This window comes from Eleutherodactylus coqui, chromosome 9, assembly GCF_035609145.1.
Source record: "Eleutherodactylus coqui strain aEleCoq1 chromosome 9, aEleCoq1.hap1, whole genome shotgun sequence".
NCBI classification, from domain to species: Eukaryota; Metazoa; Chordata; class Amphibia; order Anura; family Eleutherodactylidae; genus Eleutherodactylus; species Eleutherodactylus coqui.
The window spans coordinates 101,552,556-101,574,469 of NC_089845.1; the positions used below are offsets into that span (position 1 = coordinate 101,552,556).

The 21,914-nt window shown below is 45.7% G+C and overlaps 1 protein-coding gene across 1 annotated transcript in view; it reads left to right on the plus strand.

Moving 5' to 3' along the window:
* The window catches only part of NRBP2 (nuclear receptor binding protein 2), a 77,786-nt gene extending 63,426 nt beyond the window's left edge, over nucleotides 1–14,360 (plus strand). The window contains exons 10-19 of the mRNA XM_066578153.1: nucleotides 6,278–6,333; nucleotides 7,918–8,010; nucleotides 8,368–8,500; nucleotides 9,867–9,969; nucleotides 10,109–10,159; nucleotides 10,903–11,038; nucleotides 11,283–11,336; nucleotides 12,209–12,272; nucleotides 12,543–12,598; nucleotides 14,015–14,360. Of these exons, the coding sequence (XP_066434250.1) occupies nucleotides 6,278–6,333; nucleotides 7,918–8,010; nucleotides 8,368–8,500; nucleotides 9,867–9,969; nucleotides 10,109–10,159; nucleotides 10,903–11,038; nucleotides 11,283–11,336; nucleotides 12,209–12,272; nucleotides 12,543–12,598; nucleotides 14,015–14,083 (815 nt within the window). The 3' untranslated portion in view covers nucleotides 14,084–14,360. The remainder of the gene's footprint in view (nucleotides 1–6,277; nucleotides 6,334–7,917; nucleotides 8,011–8,367; nucleotides 8,501–9,866; nucleotides 9,970–10,108; nucleotides 10,160–10,902; nucleotides 11,039–11,282; nucleotides 11,337–12,208; nucleotides 12,273–12,542; nucleotides 12,599–14,014) is intronic.
* The last annotated feature ends 7,554 nt before the right edge of the window (nucleotides 14,361–21,914 follow it).

Below are 21,914 nucleotides of genomic sequence, written 5' to 3' on the forward strand. Positions count from 1 at the left end.
ACTTGTACATACAGGACACATCACACACTGTCACCTTACACCTCTTCATACAGGACACATCACACGCTTTCACCTTACACCTCTACATACAGGACACATCACACACTGTCACCTTACACCTCTACATACAGGACACATCACACGCTTTCACCTTACACCTCTACATACAGGACACATCACACACTGTCACCTTACACCTCTACATACAGGACACATCACACACTGTCACCTTACACCTCTTCATACAGGACACATCACACGCTGTCACCTTACACCTCTACATACAGGACACGTCACACACTGTCACCTTATACTTGTACGTACAGGACGCCTCGCACGCTGTCACCTTACACCTCTACATACAGGACACATCACACACTGTCACCTTACACCTCTACATACAGGACACATCACACGCTGTCACCTTACACCTCTATATACAGGACACATCACACGCTGTCACCTTATACTTGTACATACAGGACACATCACACGCTGTCACCTTACACCTCTACATACAGGACACATCACACGCTGTCACCTTACACCTCTACATACAGGACACATCACACGCTGTCACCTTATACTTGTATGTACAGGACACATCACACACTGTCACCTTACACCTCTACATACAGGACACATCACACGCTTTCACCTTACACCTCTACATACAGGACACATCACACACTGTCACCTTACACCTCTACATACAGGACACATCACACACTGTCACCTTACACCTCTTCATACAGGACACATCACACGCTGTCACCTTACACCTCTACATACAGGACACGTCACACACTGTCACCTTATACTTGTACGTACAGGACGCCTCGCACGCTGTCACCTTACACCTCTACATACAGGACACATCACACGCTGTCACCTTACACCTCTACATACAGGACACATCACACGCTGTCACCTTACACCTCTATATACAGGACACATCACACGCTGTCACCTTATACTTGTACATACAGGACACATCACACACTGTCACCTTACACCTCTTCATACAGGACACATCACACGCTGTCACCTTACACCTCTACATACAGGACACGTCACACACTGTCACCTTATACTTGTACGTACAGGACGCCTCGCACGCTGTCACCTTACACCTCTACATACAGGACACATCACACGCTGTCACCTTACACCTCTACATACAGGACACATCACACGCTGTCACCTTACACCTCTATATACAGGACACATCACACGCTGTCACCTTATACTTGTACATACAGGACACATCACACGCTGTCACCTTACACCTCTACATACAGGACACATCACACGCTGTCACCTTACACCTCTACATACAGGACACATCACACGCTGTCACCTTACACCTCTACATACAGGACACATCACACGCTGTCACCTTATACTTGTATGTACAGGACACATCACACACTGTCACCGTACACCTCTACATACAGGACACATCACACGCTTTCACCTTACACCTCTACATACAGGACACATCACACACTGTCACCTTACACCTCTACATACAGGACACATCACACACTGTCACCTTATACTTGTACGTACAGGACGCCTCGCACGCTGTCACCTTACACCTCTACATACAGGACACATCACACGCTGTCACCTTACACCTCTACATACAGGACACATCACACGCTGTCAACTTACACCTCTATATACAGGACACATCACACGCTGTCACCTTATACTTGTACATACAGGACACATCACACGCTGTCACCTTACACCTCTACATACAGGACACATCACACGCTGTCACCTTACACCTCTACATACAGGACACATCACACACTGTCACCTTACACCTCTACATACAGGACATATCACACGCTGTCACCTTACACCTCTATATACAGGACACATCACACGCTGTCACCTTACACCTCTATATACAGGACACATCACACGCTGTCACCTTACACCTCTACATACAGGACACATCACACGCTGTCACCTTACACCTCTACATACAGGACACATCACACGCTGTCACCTTACACCTCTACATACAGGACACATAACACACTGTCACCTTACACCTCTACATAAAGGTCACATCACACGCTGTCACCTTACACCTCTACATACAGGACACATAACACACTGTCACCTTACACCTCTACATACAGGACACATCACACGCTGTCACCTTACACCTCTACATACAGGACACATCACACGCTGTCACCTTACACCTCTACATACAGCACACATCACACGCTGTCACCCTACACCTCTACATAAAGGTCACATCACACGCTGTCACCTTACACCTCTACATACAGGACACATAACACACTGTCACCTTCCACCTCTACATACAGGACACATCACACGCTGTCACCTTACACCTCTACATACAGGACACATCACACGCTGTCACCTTACACCTCTACATACAGGACACATCACACGCTGTCACCTTACACCTCTACATACAGGACACATCACACACTGTCACCTTACACCTCTACATACAGGACACATCACACACTGTCACCTTACACCTCTTCATACAGGACACATCACACACTGTCACCTTACACCTCTTCATACAGGACACATCACACACTGTCACCTTACACCTCTTCATACAGGACACATCACACACTGTCACCTTACACCTCTACATACAAGACACATCACACGCTGTCACCTTACACCTTTACATACAGGACACATCACACACTGTCACCTTATACTTGTATGTACAGGACACCTTACACGCTGTCACCTTACACCTCTACATACAGGACACATCACACGCTGTCATCTTACACCTCTATATACAGGACACATCACACACTGTCACCTTATACTTGTATGTACAGGACACATCACACACTGTCACCTTACACCTCTACATACAGGACACATCACACGCTTTCACCTTACACCTCTACATACAGGACACATCACACACTGTCACCTTACACCTCTACATACAGGACACATCACACACTGTCACCTTACACCTCTTCATACAGGACACATCACACGCTGTCACCTTACACCTCTACATACAGGACACGTCACACACTGTCACCTTATACTTGTACGTACAGGACGCCTCGCACGCTGTCACCTTACACCTCTACATACAGGACACATCACACACTGTCACCTTACACCTCTACATACAGGACACATCACACGCTGTCACCTTACACCTCTATATACAGGACACATCACACGCTGTCACCTTATACTTGTACATACAGGACACATCACACGCTGTCACCTTACACCTCTACATACAGGACACATCACACGCTGTCACCTTACACCTCTACATACAGGACACATCACACGCTGTCACCTTATACTTGTATGTACAGGACACATCACACACTGTCACCTTACACCTCTACATACAGGACACATCACACGCTTTCACCTTACACCTCTACATACAGGACACATCACACACTGTCACCTTACACCTCTACATACAGGACACATCACACACTGTCACCTTACACCTCTTCATACAGGACACATCACACGCTGTCACCTTACACCTCTACATACAGGACACGTCACACACTGTCACCTTATACTTGTACGTACAGGACGCCTCGCACGCTGTCACCTTACACCTCTACATACAGGACACATCACACGCTGTCACCTTACACCTCTACATACAGGACACATCACACGCTGTCACCTTACACCTCTACATACAGGACACATCACACGCTGTCACCTTACACCTCTATATACAGGACACATCACACGCTGTCACCTTATACTTGTACATACAGGACACATCACACACTGTCACCTTACACCTCTTCATACAGGACACATCACACGCTGTCACCTTACACCTCTACATACAGGACACGTCACACACTGTCACCTTATACTTGTACGTACAGGACGCCTCGCACGCTGTCACCTTACACCTCTACATACAGGACACATCACACGCTGTCACCTTACACCTCTACATACAGGACACATCACACGCTGTCACCTTACACCTCTATATACAGGACACATCACACGCTGTCACCTTATACTTGTACATACAGGACACATCACACGCTGTCACCTTACACCTCTACATACAGGACACATCACACGCTGTCACCTTACACCTCTACATACAGGACACATCACACGCTGTCACCTTACACCTCTACATACAGGACACATCACACGCTGTCACCTTACACCTCTACATACAGGACACATCACACACTGTCACCTTATACTTGTACATACAGGACACATCACACACTGTCACCTTATACTTGTATGTACAGGACACATCACACACTGTCACCTTACACCTCTACATACAGGACACATCACACGCTTTCACCTTACACCTCTACATACAGGACACATCACACACTGTCACCTTACACCTCTACATACAGGACACATCACACACTGTCACCTTATACTTGTACATACAGGACACATCACACACTGTCACCTTATACTTGTACATACAGGACACATCACACACTGTCACCTTATACTTGTATGTACAGGACACATCACACGCTGTCACCTTACACCTCTACATACAGGACACATCACACACTGTCACCTTACACCTCTACATACAGGACACATCACACACTGTCACCTTACACCTCTACATACAGGACACATCACACACTGTCACCTTACACCTCTACATACAGGACACATCACACGCTGTCACCTTACACCTCTATATACAGGACACATCACACGCTGTCACCTTACACCTCTATATACAGGACACATCACACGCTGTCACCTTACACCTCTACATACAGGACACATCACACGCTGTCACCTTACACCTCTACATACAGGACACATCACACGCTGTCACCTTACACCTCTACATACAGGACACATCACGCGCTGTCACCTTACACCTCTACATACAGGACACATCACACGCTGTCACCTTACACCTCTATATACAGGACACATAACACACTGTCACCTTACACCTCTACATACAGGACACATCACACGCTGTCACCTTACACCTCTACATACAGGACACATCACACGCTGTCACCTTACACCTCTACATATAGGACACATCACACACTGTCACCTTACACCTCTACATACAGGACACATCACACGCTGTCACCTTACACCTCTATATACAGGACACATAACACACTGTCACCTTACACCTCTACATAAAGGTCACATCACACGCTGTCACCTTACACCTCTACATACAGGACACATAACACACTGTCACCTTACACCTCTACATACAGGACACATCACACGCTGTCACCTTACACCTCTACATACAGGACACATCACACGCTGTCACCTTACACCTCTACATACAGCACACATCACACGCTGTCACCCTACACCTCTACATAAAGGTCACATCACACGCTGTCACCTTACACCTCTACATACAGGACACATAACACACTGTCACCTTCCACCTCTACATACAGGACACATCACACGCTGTCACCTTACACCTCTACATACAGGACACATCACACGCTGTCACCTTATACTTGTATGTACAGGACACATCACACACTGTCACCTTACACCTCTACATACAGGACACATCACACACTGTCACCTTACACCTCTATATACAGGACACATCATACACTGTCACCTTACACCTCTATATACAGGACACATCACACGCTGTCACCTTACACCTCTACATAAAGGTCACATCACACGCTGTCACCTTACACCTCTAAATACAGGACACATCACACGCTGTCACCTTATACTTGTACGTACAGGACACATCACACGCTGTCACCTTACACCTCTACATACAGGACACATCACACGCTGTCACCTTACACCTCTACATACAGGACACATCACACACTGTCACCTTACACCTCTATATACAGGACACATCACACGCTGTCACCTTACACCTCTACATACAGGACACATCACACGCTGTCACCTTACACCTCTACATACAGGACACATCACACACTGTCACCTTACACCTCTATATACAGGACACATCACACACTGTCACCTTACACCTCTACATACAGGACACATCACACACTGTCACCTTACACTTGGAGGACACATTGTTACTTGTTATATATTCATCTGAGAACTCCTGCGCATAGAATCAGTGAGTACACTACTGGTAACACTCTTATAGGATTCCTGGTGTGCAAAAAAGTTATCTTATTATAGGCACATAAATAATCACACACACCCCTCCGTGTACCGATATCTTATTGACTCTCTATACTCTCTCCAGGTGCTGAAGACAGTACGGCTGTGGACATCTATTCCTTTGGCATGTGTGCTCTAGAGGTAAGAAATTTGATGTATATCTATCCAATATGAGAACCTCCATGCAGGACTATGAGTCACATATATAAAGAGAACTGTCAGATATATGCTAAGATGAGGTATATAGGAGGACAATGAAAAGGAGGAGACACTTCTATCCTCACCTGTAGTAATGTATATAGTACTGAAATCTATAGGGGGACAGGGAGTAAGAGGAGTCTCTTCTATCCGCACCTGTAGTAATGTATACAGAACTGAGATCTATAGGGGGATAGTGAGGAGGAGCAGACTCTTCTATCCTTACCCGTAGTAATGTATATAGTACTGAGATCTATAGGAGGAGACATTTCTATCCTCACCTGTAGTAATGTATACAGTACTGAGATCTATAGGGGGATAGTGAGGAAGAGCAGACTCTTCTATCATCACCTGTCGTAATGTATATAGTACTGAGATCTATAGGAGAATGGTAAGGAGGAGACACTTCTATCCTCACCTGTAGTAATGTATATGGTACTGAAATCTATAGGAGGACGATGAGGAGGAGACATTTCTATCCTCACCTGTAGTAATGTATACGGTACTGAAATCTATAGGAGGACAGTGAGGAGAAGCAGACTCTTCTATCATCACCTATAGTAATGTATACAGCACTGAGATTTATAGGGGGATAGTGAGGAGGAGCAGACTCTTCTATCCTTACCCGTAGTAATGTATACAGTACTGAGATCTATAGGAGGAGACATTTCTATCCTCACCTGTAGTAATGTATACAGTACTGAGATCTATAGGGGGATAGTGAGGAAAAGCAGACTCTTCTATCATCACCTGTAGTAATGTATATAGTACTGAGATCTATAGGAGACTGGTGAGGAGGAGACACTTCTATCCTCACCTGTAGTAATGTATACAGTACTGAGCTCTATAGAAGGATGAGGAGGAGGAGACACTTCTATCCTCACCTGTAGTAATGTATATAGTACTGAACTCTATAGAAGGACGATGAGGAGGAGACACTTCTATCCTCACCTGTAGTAATGTATACAGTACTGAGCTCTATAGGAGGACAGTACTGAGAATGGAGACAATTTGTTTTATTTTCTTAGGAAGGTGCAGCCCACCTACAAAACGTTCTACGCATAAGGTGAACGTATGAAACCGGACGAAAAAAAAACAAAAAACAAAACACCTTTCTTTGAGGGGTAACTGTGGAGCAAGCTTCAAACAAAGATGGCTGTCATATATATTTTTGCTAAATGAAATATTAGTTTATTGATAAATAGCAGCTTATAAACGCCTTCTGAGGTATGTGAACCTCTTCCTCAGTACTTGCTGGGGATACACTTCCCTGACAGTGTATATTAGAACAGATTCTTTCAGTGATGTCAGTAGTCTGTGCATTTTGCAGGTTCTTCTTATTAAATTGTTGTTATCTCACAGACTTTCCATTATGTAGATATATACAGAGCAGTGTATAGGAGATTCGTACTGATGGAGGGGTCAGAGCGCCACCTACAGGCTGGAGAGTTTCCTTTCAAAGTATTGACTTTCTATCATTAATGTTATTGATCAGATCCTGTATTGATAAGCGTCACCTCTCTGCAGATGGCTGTCCTGGAGATCCAAGCCAATGGGGACAAAGTCACCGAGGAAAATGTTACCAAGGCCATAAACTCTCTGGAGGACCTCAACATGAAGGTGCACAGATGGGGGGCCACAGTACATGGGGGTCAGATACAGGATGGAAGGGCCACAGTACATGGGGGTGAGACACAGGAAAGGACAGAGGGGACCCTGTTTATAAGAGTGTATACAGGACAGAGGAACCACTACGTAAAGGATGTTTAGAAGATATATATATATACTGCAGCCTCGTTCATGGGGGTGAGATAAAGGATAGAGGGGCCGCGGTACATGGGGGGAGATGTACAGGACGTTGGATTTGTTGCATATTACAGCCCTCTGAACTAGTTTGTGGTGGGTACAGAGAGGAGCCGCCCGTAGTATATGTGTACCATACATGATGCGTTTCTGCCACATCCTCTGCTTTTCTAGGAGTTCATCCTGAAGTGTCTGTCGGTGTCCGAGGAGAAGCGTCCGTCCGCACATAACCTGCTCTTCCATCGGGTGCTGTTTGAGGTTCACTCCCTGAAGTTGCTGTCCGCCCACTGCTTCCTCAATACTCCCTGTGAGGGTCACTCCATACGTGTAAGGTGTCACATTATGTATGATGCTGCTGTACTGTGGTGCACACAGAGTCTTATACTGTAGTCACATCCAGAGCTGCACTGACATCTCCTACTTCACTGGGGCATTTTCTGTAAAGATGAGACTGTGCTGCTCTGCGTTGTAAGAGATGTAGTGTTCACACTGCAAGCAAAGAATCTACATTCAGTACAGTAGATTGGATACTGGTTATCAGCAAAGTGCAGCAGCAAGAAAAATTGTGGTGTAGCTCTGAATGTGACTGGAGTCTAGGACATGATATAGCAGTAGAATTTTGAGTACTGCTCTGGATATGACTTGTGTATAACACTAGTTATAACTGCAGTATTGTGAGTGCAGCTCTGAATCTGACTGGAGTATAGGACAGGATGTAACAGAAGAATTATGTCGGCAGCTCTGGATGCAACTGAAGTATAACATTTGTTTTAACAGCAGAATTGTGAGTGCAGCTCTGTATGTTACTGGAGTATAAGATGCGATATAACTGCAAAGTTACTGCACCTGAATGTGAGTGGAGTATCACACAGTTTGTAATTGGAGCATAAGACTAGTTGTAACTGTAGTATTGTGAGTGTAGCTCTGGATGTGACTGGAGTATAAGACATGATGTAACAGCGGAATTATGAGTGCAGCTCTGGCTGAGACTGGAGTATAAGGCGGGCTGCACATGACTGGATTTGCATTGCGGAATCCAGAGCCGGCGCCTGCCTCCGGGTTCTGCAGCACATACCGTCCATAGCATGCTATGGAAAAGCGCAGCATGCTCTACTTTAGTGTGGTGTCCGCATGGACGGCTTCCATTGAAGTCAATGGAAGTCATCCATCCTGCGGCCTGTCCACAATTAACATTGCGGATGGGTCGCAGATTCCGTGTGATCGCCTGGCGACGGCGCTGGAAAATCTGTACTGCACACGTGCAACGATGAGCCATCCAGACCATACACAGCACAGATGCAGGATCCTGCATCCGGAATCTGACCCGGTCGTGTGCAGCCAGCCTAACACAGTTTGTAACAGCATAATTGAGAGTGCAGCTCTGGATGTGACTGGAGTATAAGACATGATGTAACACCGGAATTATGAGAGCAGCTCTGGCTGAGACTGGAGTATAACACCGGTTGTAACAGTGAATTTTAGAGTGCAGCTTTGGATGTGTCTGCATAATAAGACCTGATGTATTTCTAGATCAGTACATTGCAGGATTTGCAGGGATACTCAGCGCTGTATGTATAGTTATTACATTAGGTGGACATACTGTATTACACAGAAATGGTTGGTAGAACACATAATTACTGGTGTTGGATTTCTGGATCTTCCCCTCTCTGCAGACATCACACAAGACAACCTCCTGGAAGAGAAGACGAAGCTGATCGACCCCCAGGCTGTCATGGCGTCCGTACCACGGAAAGGTCAATCACCCATGCTATGGAGGTGAGTGCAGAGCTTATATGGTGGGGCAGATAAGCGCCCTTTGCTGGTCACACATTAATGGGGGTCTAGATGCCCACTGTATGTGCGGGGGGAGGTACATTACACTCTGAAACTCACGTCTGTTTCCCGTGTCTCTCAGGTATTCTCAGGTGTCTTCTATGGAGCTGGACAAGTTCTTGGAAGATGTGAGGTAATGTCTCCAGGACACTGTCTCTTTGTTCTTCTTCTGCTCTCCCTTTCATTATATCACTCACTCAGTGTCTGTCTCTCAGGATGTCCTTTTTGTTTACTCTCTTGGCCTGTCTCTTTCCTCTTTGTCTGTCTCTCTGTATATCTTCCCTTCTCAGCCTGTCGACTCCCTCTCTGCCTGTCTTGCCCCCTTTTAGCCTGTCTTGCCCCCTTTTAGCCTGTCTTGCCCCCTTTTAGCCTGTCTTGCCCCCTTTTAGCCTGTCTTGCCCCCTTTTAGCCTGTCTTGACTCCACCTCTGCCTGTCTTGACTCCACCTCTGCCTGTCTTGACTCCACCTCTGCCTGTCTTGCCCCCTCTCTGCCTGTCTTGACTCCACCTCTGCCTGTCTTGACTCCACCTCTGCCTGTCTTGCCCCTTCTCTGCCTGTCTTGCCCCTTCTCTGCCTGTCTTGCCCCTTCTCTGCCTGTCTTGCCCCTTCTCTGCCTGTCTTGCCCCCTCTCTGCCTGTCTTGCCCCCTCTCTGCCTGTCTTGCCCCCTCTCTGCCTGTCTTGCCCCCTCTCTGCCTGTCTTGCCCCCTCTCTGCCTGTCTTGACTCCACCTCTGCCTGTCTTGTCCCCCTTTTAGCCTGCTTTGACTCTTCTCGGCCTGTCTTCCACCCCCCGTGACCTGGGACCCCCTTACCACTCGGTTTATCTCTTTCCCCTTTCGCACTTCCTTTTATACCTGAACTTTACGGTTTTGTAGGAATGGGATCCACCCCCTCATGAACTTTGCTGTCTCTCGCCCTCACGTGCTGCCACGCACGCTCTCACAGACCCAGGAAGACTTACAGACCGCAAAGACCCCAACACCTGAGCCCGTGGAGGTGGAGACCAGGAAGGTGAATGCACCCTGAGATTCAACTGCACTGCAGCAGCAGAACAACCAGACTGGACAAGATGGGATGACGGAAGTGAGATGACGGTGACCTGAGGCTATGATTGTGTATCTCAGGTCATCGACAGTCTGGGGGAGGTTCAGGCTGTACATGGGGTATATAATGTGTAGTGTCCTGCATATGTAAAGGGACACCCAATCCCCCACATACTGAGACTGTGCGCCTCACATCTCTCTTCCCCCTGCAGGTCGTACAGATGCACTGCAACCTGGAGCGCCGAGAAGACAAGGCTCGGATACACGTATGTTATATGTCACATATTATAATAACCTAGTCAAGAAGTGACATGTTACCTCTTCACGCGGAATCACGTTGGAACTCTGTATGCCCATTTACAGGACAAAAGCCATGTGTAGATCTGCAATGAAAATCATAGCAGAAGGCCACAGATATTGGCGTGATTTTTAAAAGGTGGAATTACCGCAGAATTCCGCCATTTGAACATACCCTAAGGGTGTGTTCACATGTAGCCAATTTTGGGGCGGATCTGCAGCAGATTTCACCTTTTCAATTGATTGAGTGAAGTCTGTTGTGGATCCTCATCAAAAACCACACCAATGGTGCAGAAGTTCTTTTTTACAGAGTTTTGTGTGGATTTTCCACTGCGGAAAATCTGCTCCAAACTGCTACTTATGAACGCACTGTAAGGGTATGTTCACACGGCAGAATCTGCTGCTGAACTTTTTGCTTGAATTCCAGCCCTAAAAACCACGGCAAAATCCCATTCTTTCTGCCTCAGTTTTTGCTGCAGATTTGCATGCGGATGTAGCCCTATCAGTGGGCAAAATCCATATGCAGGTCCACAGCGAAAACCGCGGCAGAAAGACACAGATTTTGCTGAGGTTTTTAAGAGGCAGAATTCACGCTGAAAATTCTGTCATGTGAACATATCCGTAGGGCTCTTTCACATGGGCAGATATTTCTGCATTCCACAACTAAAAACACAGAAAATTCCACACCAAAATCTGCATGTATACATGCGGGTCATGGGAGCAGAAGTATTTTTAGCTGTGGATTGTGAAAATATTCCGCCCATGTGAAAGAGCTTGTAATACCCACCTCCACAGTCCACAGCCTCCTCTTCCTCTTACCTTCTGTTCTTCTCTTCCTCAGCTTACCTTGTATCTGAAGTTGGAGGACAAGTTACATCGGCACTTGAGCTGTGACCTGCTGCCCCGTAAGTGTCTGCCGCTGAGGGCCTGGTATACTATGGGTACTCCTATCACTGGGGTTTCTGATGATGAGTATCTGTACTGAGTCAGTGGTACTCACAGTAATATCCAGATATCTAAGTTTACCATCCACTCATGTCTGAACTTCTGACTGAGAGCATTCCTATACTCCTCTGTGCTGCTGTGCCCTTCCACCGGGAAGACTGTTTCATTAGCGGACTGAGGACTGTTAGGGTCAGGTGACTTTGTCTTATGTCTTTTTTCTTCTGTCGCAGATGAAAGTTCTCAGACTCTCGCCTCGGAGCTTGTGCACTATGGCTTCATCAGTGAGGTGAGTCCTGTGTTGGGTAGCACAGTCTACATCAACATAAGGGGACATTTATGAACCGCATCAAGTAAACTCCAGCAAAACTGTGGGTTTCCTATGAGAAATGTGTGCCTATTGTTACAAAACAAAACCTCCGCCTCCTGCAGTCTTGGATTAAATAAAAGAGTGCAAATGCTAAATATACGCAGTACAGAGCCAAGTAGTGCAGAGCCCACGATACCGCAATACTCAGTCCAGATTTTGGTTTGCCCAGTTCGTGAAGACTTTGTGGAAATATCGTGCCTCAATTACCAAAGCTGTCTAAAAGTAAGCCTGTCCTTGCTGCTCATAGGAACCAACTATGGCGCAGGAGATGCAGATTGTGTGCATACTTTTCATATATACACAGATCAGCACATAGTACATAGCAGATCACTAATTCTATGGATATGGGGGAAGGGGCGGCATTTCCGCCTTATCTGAAAACAGTATAAAAACTTGAAAGGATCCAATCTTGTAGGATAGAACCATTCAATACACACGTACACTAGGGCTAATTCATTCATAACATCATACCGAGTGACTTAATCCCTTAATCACCAATGACTTACGTGATCGTCAGGAGCTGGTAGAATACATAGAATCCAATTGCAGCCGTTTAACAACTTAGATGCTGTGATCAAGGCTGACTGCTGCATCTAAGCCATTAGCTAGAGGCCCCTCTGTCATCTCATTGGCCTCTCCTCCTGTGACTGCGCTCTCAGTGTGCTAATTGGTTGCCACAGTTGCCTGGGACCTAGTGAAAGCTCCCGGGCCTGCTATATATTGAGGCTTATTGAGCTCTGTCAAGCGATGACAGGTTCAGATACCCAGATGGATCTAAAAAAATGTAAAAATAAGTTTAATAAAAATGTTAAAAGTTAAAAAACATTTTCCATGAAAAAAACTAAACAAACGAAAGAAAATAATCGGTATCACCATGTCCATAAGAGTCCATTCGCTTCATTTGCATTTAGTTATATAGGATGAAGGGAGATTGATGCACTCGGCAATCTCCCTCCATCCCATAAAAGTGAATGGAGTGGTTGTCACACATGTACCTTGCTGTATTCACATGGGGCATTTGAGGGAGGAGATGTTGGGATCACTGGGGGTCACAGCGATTGGACCCCCAGCGATCAGGCATTTATTTGCTATCCTTGATCAGCACGCTTGGGTCATGCCTGGCTGTTCACCCACTTTAGTGATTGTGTGGGGCCAGAGACAAATATGGTGGCCAGCTCCCTGCACTGTAAGTCCATTAGGTAAAGCTGCATCCAGTCATGAAGATGTTACTAAATTTGCAATCTTCTCACGGCACTGTTTTGTTTTTTTGTAAATCTTTATTTTCTTTCTCTGAGTATCGTGAATTCATTTCCTTTCTTTCTTGGGTTTCTTTAGGAAGACTGCCAGAAAATGGCCAACTTCCTGGAAGACGCTCTGCACAAGCATCGTCCCCCTCTGAACTGATAGTCGCAGCCGTGTCCACACTGAGGAAGATTGTGAATGGGACGGCCTTGAACGGCACAAAATGGCACAAAGTTGTCAGGTGCCGCACCTGACTGGAAAGGAAAAGAGGGGGAAGTCGTTTTGCTTCAAGTCCTTTAGGGGTTTGGGCTCTGGCACCCATGAGGGCTGCACCTTCCTAGGCAAGCCTCTGGGGGAGAAGTCTGCAGGAGGTCTGAACTCTGTGAAGTCTATTGTTTTTTAACCATATTGTGTCATAAATCTCTTGGCAATCAAGAAATTCCGTCTATGCTACTTGTAACAACCGTCCATCAGGAAGCAATGAAGCACATCTCATCCCAAACTGATTCTCCTGCTGAATGCAGATGAGGAGATGATATTGGAAGCATGTTCGTTTTCTAGACCCTTCTGCTTTCCGGAGATGATGGGAATGTAACTACTACTCTTGCCATCCTGCCACAGGGTCTAACTTCCCTCCCCCAATCATGATTAGAGGGTTAGAGAGGAAATTCTGAGGTGTTTCTGAATAGCACAAGAGACAGAGGTTATACAGCACAGTGTATATATTATATAGTGGCACAAAATGTGAAATAACAATGGCAGTGGGACATAGGGTGAGAGGAGTAAGGCTGGTGGTGAAACATAAGGTGAGAGGAATGAGGAGTAATTCTAGTGGTGGAACATAGGGTGAGAGTAATGAGGAGTAAGGCTGGTGGTGGAACATAGGGTGAGAGGGATGAGGAGTAAGGCTGGTGGTGAAATGGGAGGTCAGAAGGATGAGTAAGGGTCATTATGCACAGGTCGATTCTCAGGGCGAAATGTTCCTATGAATGCTCAATCACCAGACAATCGGGTGGTGTAAAAAACTGAATGATCAGCACACAAGCAAAAGCTTGTTCATTGGCTGATTGTGTTGTTTAGGTGAGCGTAAAAATGCTTGTTAGTCACCTCCATAGCTTGTAAACTGGGAGATATGCTGCTGATCAGTGATTGGTCCCAGCAAGAGAAACCACGTAATCTTGTAGATATGATACCTTTTAATGGCTAACAAAAATACATGATGTTACTGTGAGCTTTCAGACCACTCAGGGTCCTTCCTCAGGGAAGAGGAGTAATGGCCCATTTATACAGGACAAACTGTGGGGCAAGTGATGCGTGACAGCTGGTCCCAGTGATGCTCGCTCTTTTGCTGTTACACAGGAGTATCACTGGCATCACTCACAGCGCTAATGGCATGGAGGTGGAGCGGACCGGGGAGCATTCTACCTCCCCCCGCCTCCATTCACAGTAAGCAGACAATCATTCAGAAGTGAGTGACTGCTGTTTACACTGAACGGCACATTGATTGGTTTTCTACATGCAGAAACTGACCAATTTTCTTTCATTCGTTTGAATGATTCCTAAAGATAATCGTCCCATGTAAATGGACCATAAGTAGAGATGAGCGAACGTACTCGCTAAGGCAAATTACTCGAGCGAGTATTGCCATTTTCGAGTAAATGCCCGCTCGTGCCAAAAGATTCGAGGGCTGGCGGGGGTAAGCGGTGAGTTTCGGGAGTGAGCATGGGTGAGCAAGGGGGGGGGGGAGGGGAGAGAGAGATCTCTAACCCATCCCCCCCCCCCCCCCCCCCCGTTCCTCCCCGCTCTCCCCCGCCGGCCCCCGAATCTTTTGGGACGAGCGGGCATGTACTCGAAAATGGCAATACTCGCTCGAGTAATTTGCCTTAGCGAGTATGCTCGTTCATCACTAGCTATAAGATAGCAATGGAACATAAGGTCAAAAGGATGAGGAGCAAGGCTGTCAGTAGAACGTAGGGTGAGAAGGATGAGGAGTGAGACTGGCAGTAGAACGAAGGGTGAGAAGGATGAGGAGTGAGGCTAGCGGTAGAACGTAGGATGAGAGGGATGAGGAGTGAGACTGGCGGTAGAACGTAGGGTGAGAAGGATGAGGAGTGAGACTGGCGGTAGAACGTAGGATGAGAAGGATGAGGAGTGAGGCTGGCGGTAGAACGTAGGGTGAGAAGGATGAGGAGTGAGACTGGCGGTAGAACGTAGGATGAGAAGGATGAGGAGTGAGGCTGGCGGTAGAACGAAGGGTGAGAAGGATGAGGAGTGAGGCTGGCGGTAGAACATAGGATGAGAGGGAAGAGGCTTGTGCTGGAACGTAGGGTGAGATGATGAGGAATGAAGCTGGTAGTGGAATGTAGGGTGAAAGGGATGAGGAGTAAGGCTGGCAGGAGAACATAGGGTGAGAAGGATGAGGAGTAAGGCTTGTGGTGGAACATTGGGTGAGATGAGGAATAAGATCCATTACATGTACACTAGGTGTACTCTCCCGCTAACAGACTGTTGTGCTGATATTAATTCATATGTCATCATGTGATAATAAAATAACTGATCTGAGTTGGGGGTCATTAGTTCTATCTGTAGCGGCGGTCCTTTGTACATTTATGGAAGTTTCTTCAGCTGCAGTTTCCAGTTTACCTGTGAATGTTCACATGACAGCAAAACAGTGGAAGAATTGTCCCATCCGAAGACCGAGCCTCCACACCAAGTCCAATTCAGCCTCAATCCTGCCCCCTAAGTACCCCTCCAACTCAATCAGGACAGCAAATATGTCCTAGTCTCAGTAGTACTCGTCTCTCCAACCTAGCAGACCTAGCATAAACCAGACGGAGTGTTCAGCCACATCCATGTTGTTCCTGGTGAGGGGTGCCACTTTACACAGTCCGAGCCTGTTACTTGGGCAGGTGCTCGGCCTGGTGTGTTTATCACATAGCATACTTATTATCCCAGTCTCTGAGAGATCTGGCAGCTCACATAATGGTTGGCAGTAAAAATGTCGCCGTTTCTGCGCTCGTGTGAATGAAGCCTAAGGCTGTATGTATTCACATGGGCAAATGTGATTTCTGTCAGTGAGAAATTGACCATTTTCCATGCTATTTAAATGCGATTTTCTTGTGTTTTTGCAATAATCATGCACAATTAGCATCTGTTTTACATGTTTTTCACATGTGTTAAAAAAAATCTGCACTACCTGATTTTTTTCTTGTGGTCCTCATAGTAACATACGTTAAAAACAGATTACACTTTCACGCACTCACTTGGCATAAAAGTGTGATCGTTTTTTTGAGCACTCAAATAAAAAATAATGGGCGATATGTGAACAAGAATCGCAGAAAAACAGGACGTGCAATGATTGTTCAAAGTCTCCATTTCATGCATGCTCCATTTCAGTGCGGTTCCCGCACGGTCGGCTCCCATTGAAGTCAATGGAAGCAGTTCAATCCGCAGCCTGTCCGCAAATGACATGCGCTTCCGTACACATCCGCAGTAGAGAAAACAGAAGACCTGGACAGATAAGCAGGGTCCTCAGCCACGGGCAGGGTCGGATTCCGCTCCGGGCTCCCGCATGCAGAATCCGACCCGCCTGTAGACATGAGCCTTTAATGTTCCCATTCTTTGACAGTGAGCAGAGGTCTTAAGAAGCTGAGGAATTGAAGCAAACAGTCTATAGAAAAATGTGCTGAGCTTTTCATTCCACCCTGATGAAGCCTCACGTTCACGGATCTTCTGTATGGGTATCGGGTTTCCAGCTGTGAAGTCAGTACGACGCGAGCAGAGGATATGGTATACTGAGAAATGCTGACTCGACACCCCCGGAGGGAAAATGGTGGGGGGATAGAGGGCTCACAGGAGAAATGGCATCCTGTAAACACTGGATCTCCTGAGATACATGGTGTCTGTTCGCTCAGAGTGTGGCGGCTTATTCCCCACACACAATCCACAGCATCCCGCTTTCTCTGCACTGGTTCATTCAATTTTTCTAATACAGAGGTCCAAATCTCCTGCATAGCCATTAGTTACATTATATCATTTTGCTAACTGCAGACCCCACCAGGGAGAGCTCACTGTATACTGTCTTGTGTCCTATGTATTGTAGTCTGCAGTAAGCACCTCCTAAAGGTAGCTCTATATATCTGTATACAGTTAGCTCCTCCTAGTGGTGGCTGTATATATCTGTATACAGTTAGCTCCTCCTAGTGGTGGCTGTATATATCTGTATACAGTTAGCTCCTCCTAGTGGTGGTAGTATATATCTGTATACAGTAAGCTCCCTCTAGTGGTGGCAGTATATATCTGTATACAGTAAGCTCCCTCTAGTGATGGCTGTATGTATCTATAAACAGTAATCTCACCCTAGTGGTGGTTGTATATATAATAATAATAATAATAATAATAATCTTTATTTGTATAGCGCCAACATATTCCGCAGCGCTTACATAGACAGGGGAATACAGAAAGACAAAATACAAACATTACAGAACCACGGTTACATATAGTAATCAGTTGATGGAAACAATAGGGGTGAGGGTCCTGCTCCAATGAGCTTATATACTATGAATAGTGGGGTGATACAGAGGGTAAAGGGGCTGGAGATGTGCACAGTATGGCGAGGTGGAGAGTGAGCGATGCTATACACATAGACAATGGTCAGACATTTAGCCGTGTGACGGCAGAAACGGTGTGACTGCAGGAGCGGTTTATGATGGCTAGCAGGGATTGCAGTCAGTAGGTCAGGGAGCATGTTATCAGGCGGAGTACAGAGAGGTTTGTTTAGGGAATGCGGTATGCCTCCCTGAAGAGGTGCGTTTTTAGAGCACGCCTGAAGTTCTGCGAGTCCTGGATTGCTCGGGTAGCCTTTGGTAGTGCGTTCCAGAGGACCGGTGCTGCTCTGGAGAAGTCTTGGAGGCGGGAATGAGAAGTTCGAATTAAAGGGGCGCTCAGTCTGGTTTCATTAGCAGAGCGGAGAGCCCGGGCTGGTTGATGGATTGAGATGAGGGAGGCGATATATCTGTAAACAGTTAGCTCCCCCTAGTGGTGGTTTTATATATATATTTACAAGCAAAAATTCGGGGTATGAGCCTGCTTGCAAGTCAAAAAACTCTCAAGCTGAGGCTCAGGGAAAAGTCTATACTCACCTGTCGCCAGCGTGTCGTCCTCCTGATGGTCTGCTGCAGGCTGTCGCTCTTTCCTCAACGCTGACAGAGCATTGCTTCCTGGATACAGGGCTTGAATGCACCGCCTACAGCAACCTAATGCTCTGATTGGTTAACCCAGTGCCGGCTTTCATTGGCTGACGCTGCGCTGAGTTAACCAATCAGTCATTCAATGACATCATTGAACGATTCTGGCGATAGCAAGTTTATACAGTTTTTTTGTTTTGCTATTTTTGTACATTTAAAACCTTTTTTTTTTTTAAAGGTTTGCTTTTGTGCCGCCACATTCCAAGAGCTGTATTCATTTTTTTATCCATTGCCAGAGCCTCAGAAGGCCTTGTTTTTTGCTGGATGAACTCCAGTTTTCATTATTCTAATTTTTTGGAACATCTAAAATTTTGATCGCTTTTTATTCAATTTTTTCTAGTGGCAAGATTAACAAAATCTGTAATTCTGGCATGTTTTTTATTTTTATTTTTCACTGCATTCTCTGAGCAGTATAAACAATATATTAAAGTATTTCTACCGGCCGGTACGATTATGCCAATACCAAATTGTAATCGTTTTTTTGTTTTTCGCAACTTTTTCACAGTTTAAAAAAAAAAAAGTAATAAAAGTTTAAATCACCCTCCTTTTGCCCTATCTATAATAAAAAAAATCTAAATCATAAACGAAAAATACATATTTGGTATTGGCGCGTTCGTAAAAGTCCGATCTATCAAATGCACGTTTTCAGTCACCCTGTCTCCCAGAAAAATGCAATAAATGCAAGAAAAAGCGATCAAAAAGCCGTATGTATTCCGAATTAGTACTAATGTAAACTACAGGACATCTCGCAAAAAATGAGCCCTTGCTCAACTACGTCGATGGAAAAATAAAAAAGTTATTGCGTGCAAAGGATGCAGCAGAAAATAATTGTAAATGATTAAATGTCTTTGAAAAAAAAAACAAGTACTACAGCAAAAAATAACTATACAAGTTTGGTATCATAGTAATCGTACTGACCCATTTTTTAAACAGGGGGAGGAAAAAAGAAAAAAAGGGGCCATGTCATTAACCCTTTCCAATCCACTGTCTGACGTCTAAAGACATTATGATTTAAGGCTGTACAGCTCCAATGTTGGAAGACGTCTGTCGAGGCTTTCTTACTGTATATTGCCAGCCTCTCTGCTGTCGGAGCCTATCCAACGTGTCACCTCATGCAGTACTGGCTTTAGCCAGCATATAGCGCCGTTGTATAATGGCATAAAAAGAGTAGGCCCCCTAGGAAAACCAGGATACAAATTGGATTGGAAATGGTTAAGGGGTTAAATAATGTACTTACTTCCTCCTCTGGGTCATTACGACGCAGGGATCCCACATGTGTAATTTTGTTTTTAATTTTTTACAGAGTAAAGGGAGACAAGTGTTTTTTATTTTTTTCCTTTTTTTTTCCTTTTTTTATTTTTGTCCCCATAGTGGACTTCCACAGAGACCCATCAGGACTCCCTGATCACATTCCGGGGGTCCGATGGTGACAGCCCTTTATATGCTGCAGTCGCATAGACCGCAGAATTTAAAGGGTTAACACAGCAGAGATCGGAGGTTTTCTCCATTCTCTGCTGTGTAAGAGCTGGTGCCCGGCTATCCTCTGACAGAGGGAGCCCCTCCCTCTGTCAGCCCTTTACATGCTGTGGTCGTATAGACCGTGGCATGTAAAGGGTTAGCACAACAGAGATCAGAGGTTTTCTCTCTGCTGTATAAGAGCTGGTTCCTGGCTATCCTTTGACAGCCAAGCACCAGCTCTCCCTGCCGCATAGACCATCGACTGGCTTCTGAGAAGTGCAGGACTTTGAAAATACAAGCGGGAGATTGCCGGCAGATTGGTAATATGTTCCTGCTTCTGTTTTTCAAGGTCCTGCACTGTTCTGTGTGGGACTGTGCAGGCAGAGCACAGTGCCACAGCTTATGGTAGTGTGCTCTGCAGCTTCCATAGTGAAACATAGCCCGGAAATCTTCCGGGCTATATCACTATGGGCAGTGGAACTCATACTGGGAAATTTCCGGGCGTGCTACTCACGGGGTTAAGAGGGGCACGCCTGGTAATACATTTTGTGCACGTGTAGATTTGTGCTATAGTTTATGCCAATTTCTGGAAAAAAATCATACTAAACCTCTCAGTCTGCTGGAGGCCACGCTACTTTTTGCTATGCTATGCCCACCCACTTTTTAAAAGTGACAAGCATGGAGTAAAAAAAATATATAATTTTTGTGCAAATACATTGTGCACCAAAACTTATGACTTTTTCCTACTGAAACACTTGTGAAAGTCATCCATGTTAGCAGCTGAGGAAGGACAACATGAAGTTCTCACCTCAACCCAGCACTTATGACAGGACCTGAAACCAGCAGTTCTTGCAGAACTTCCAATATGTCTGATGACAGCAGGAAAAAGGAAAGAAAGCAGAACTGTGACTGCAGCTTTAGCTGTGATTGGAGTATCAGACATGAAGTATCTCAGGATCAGTACAGGGTTGCCCAGCAATCTGTGGAGATTTAATGAGTGAAATGTTATTGAAAAAGTTTCTCTTTGAGTGAATGAGATCTGGGCCTGTAGAACCTGCAGCAACTGGATGTGTCCGCAGATCACGGAAATATATCTCATTCTCACTAATATTAGTATGTGGTGATAGCAGGACGGGCGCTGCAGATATTTCAAACTGGCTGCAGCCAGTGAGAAAGGACGAGCTCCAAAATACACATCCAGCAGCTATAAAGTCACCTCACATAGCACTGCTTAGAGTGCATCTATCTATCTAGTCACACCCTTATATATAAGGGTGAAATTTAACTAC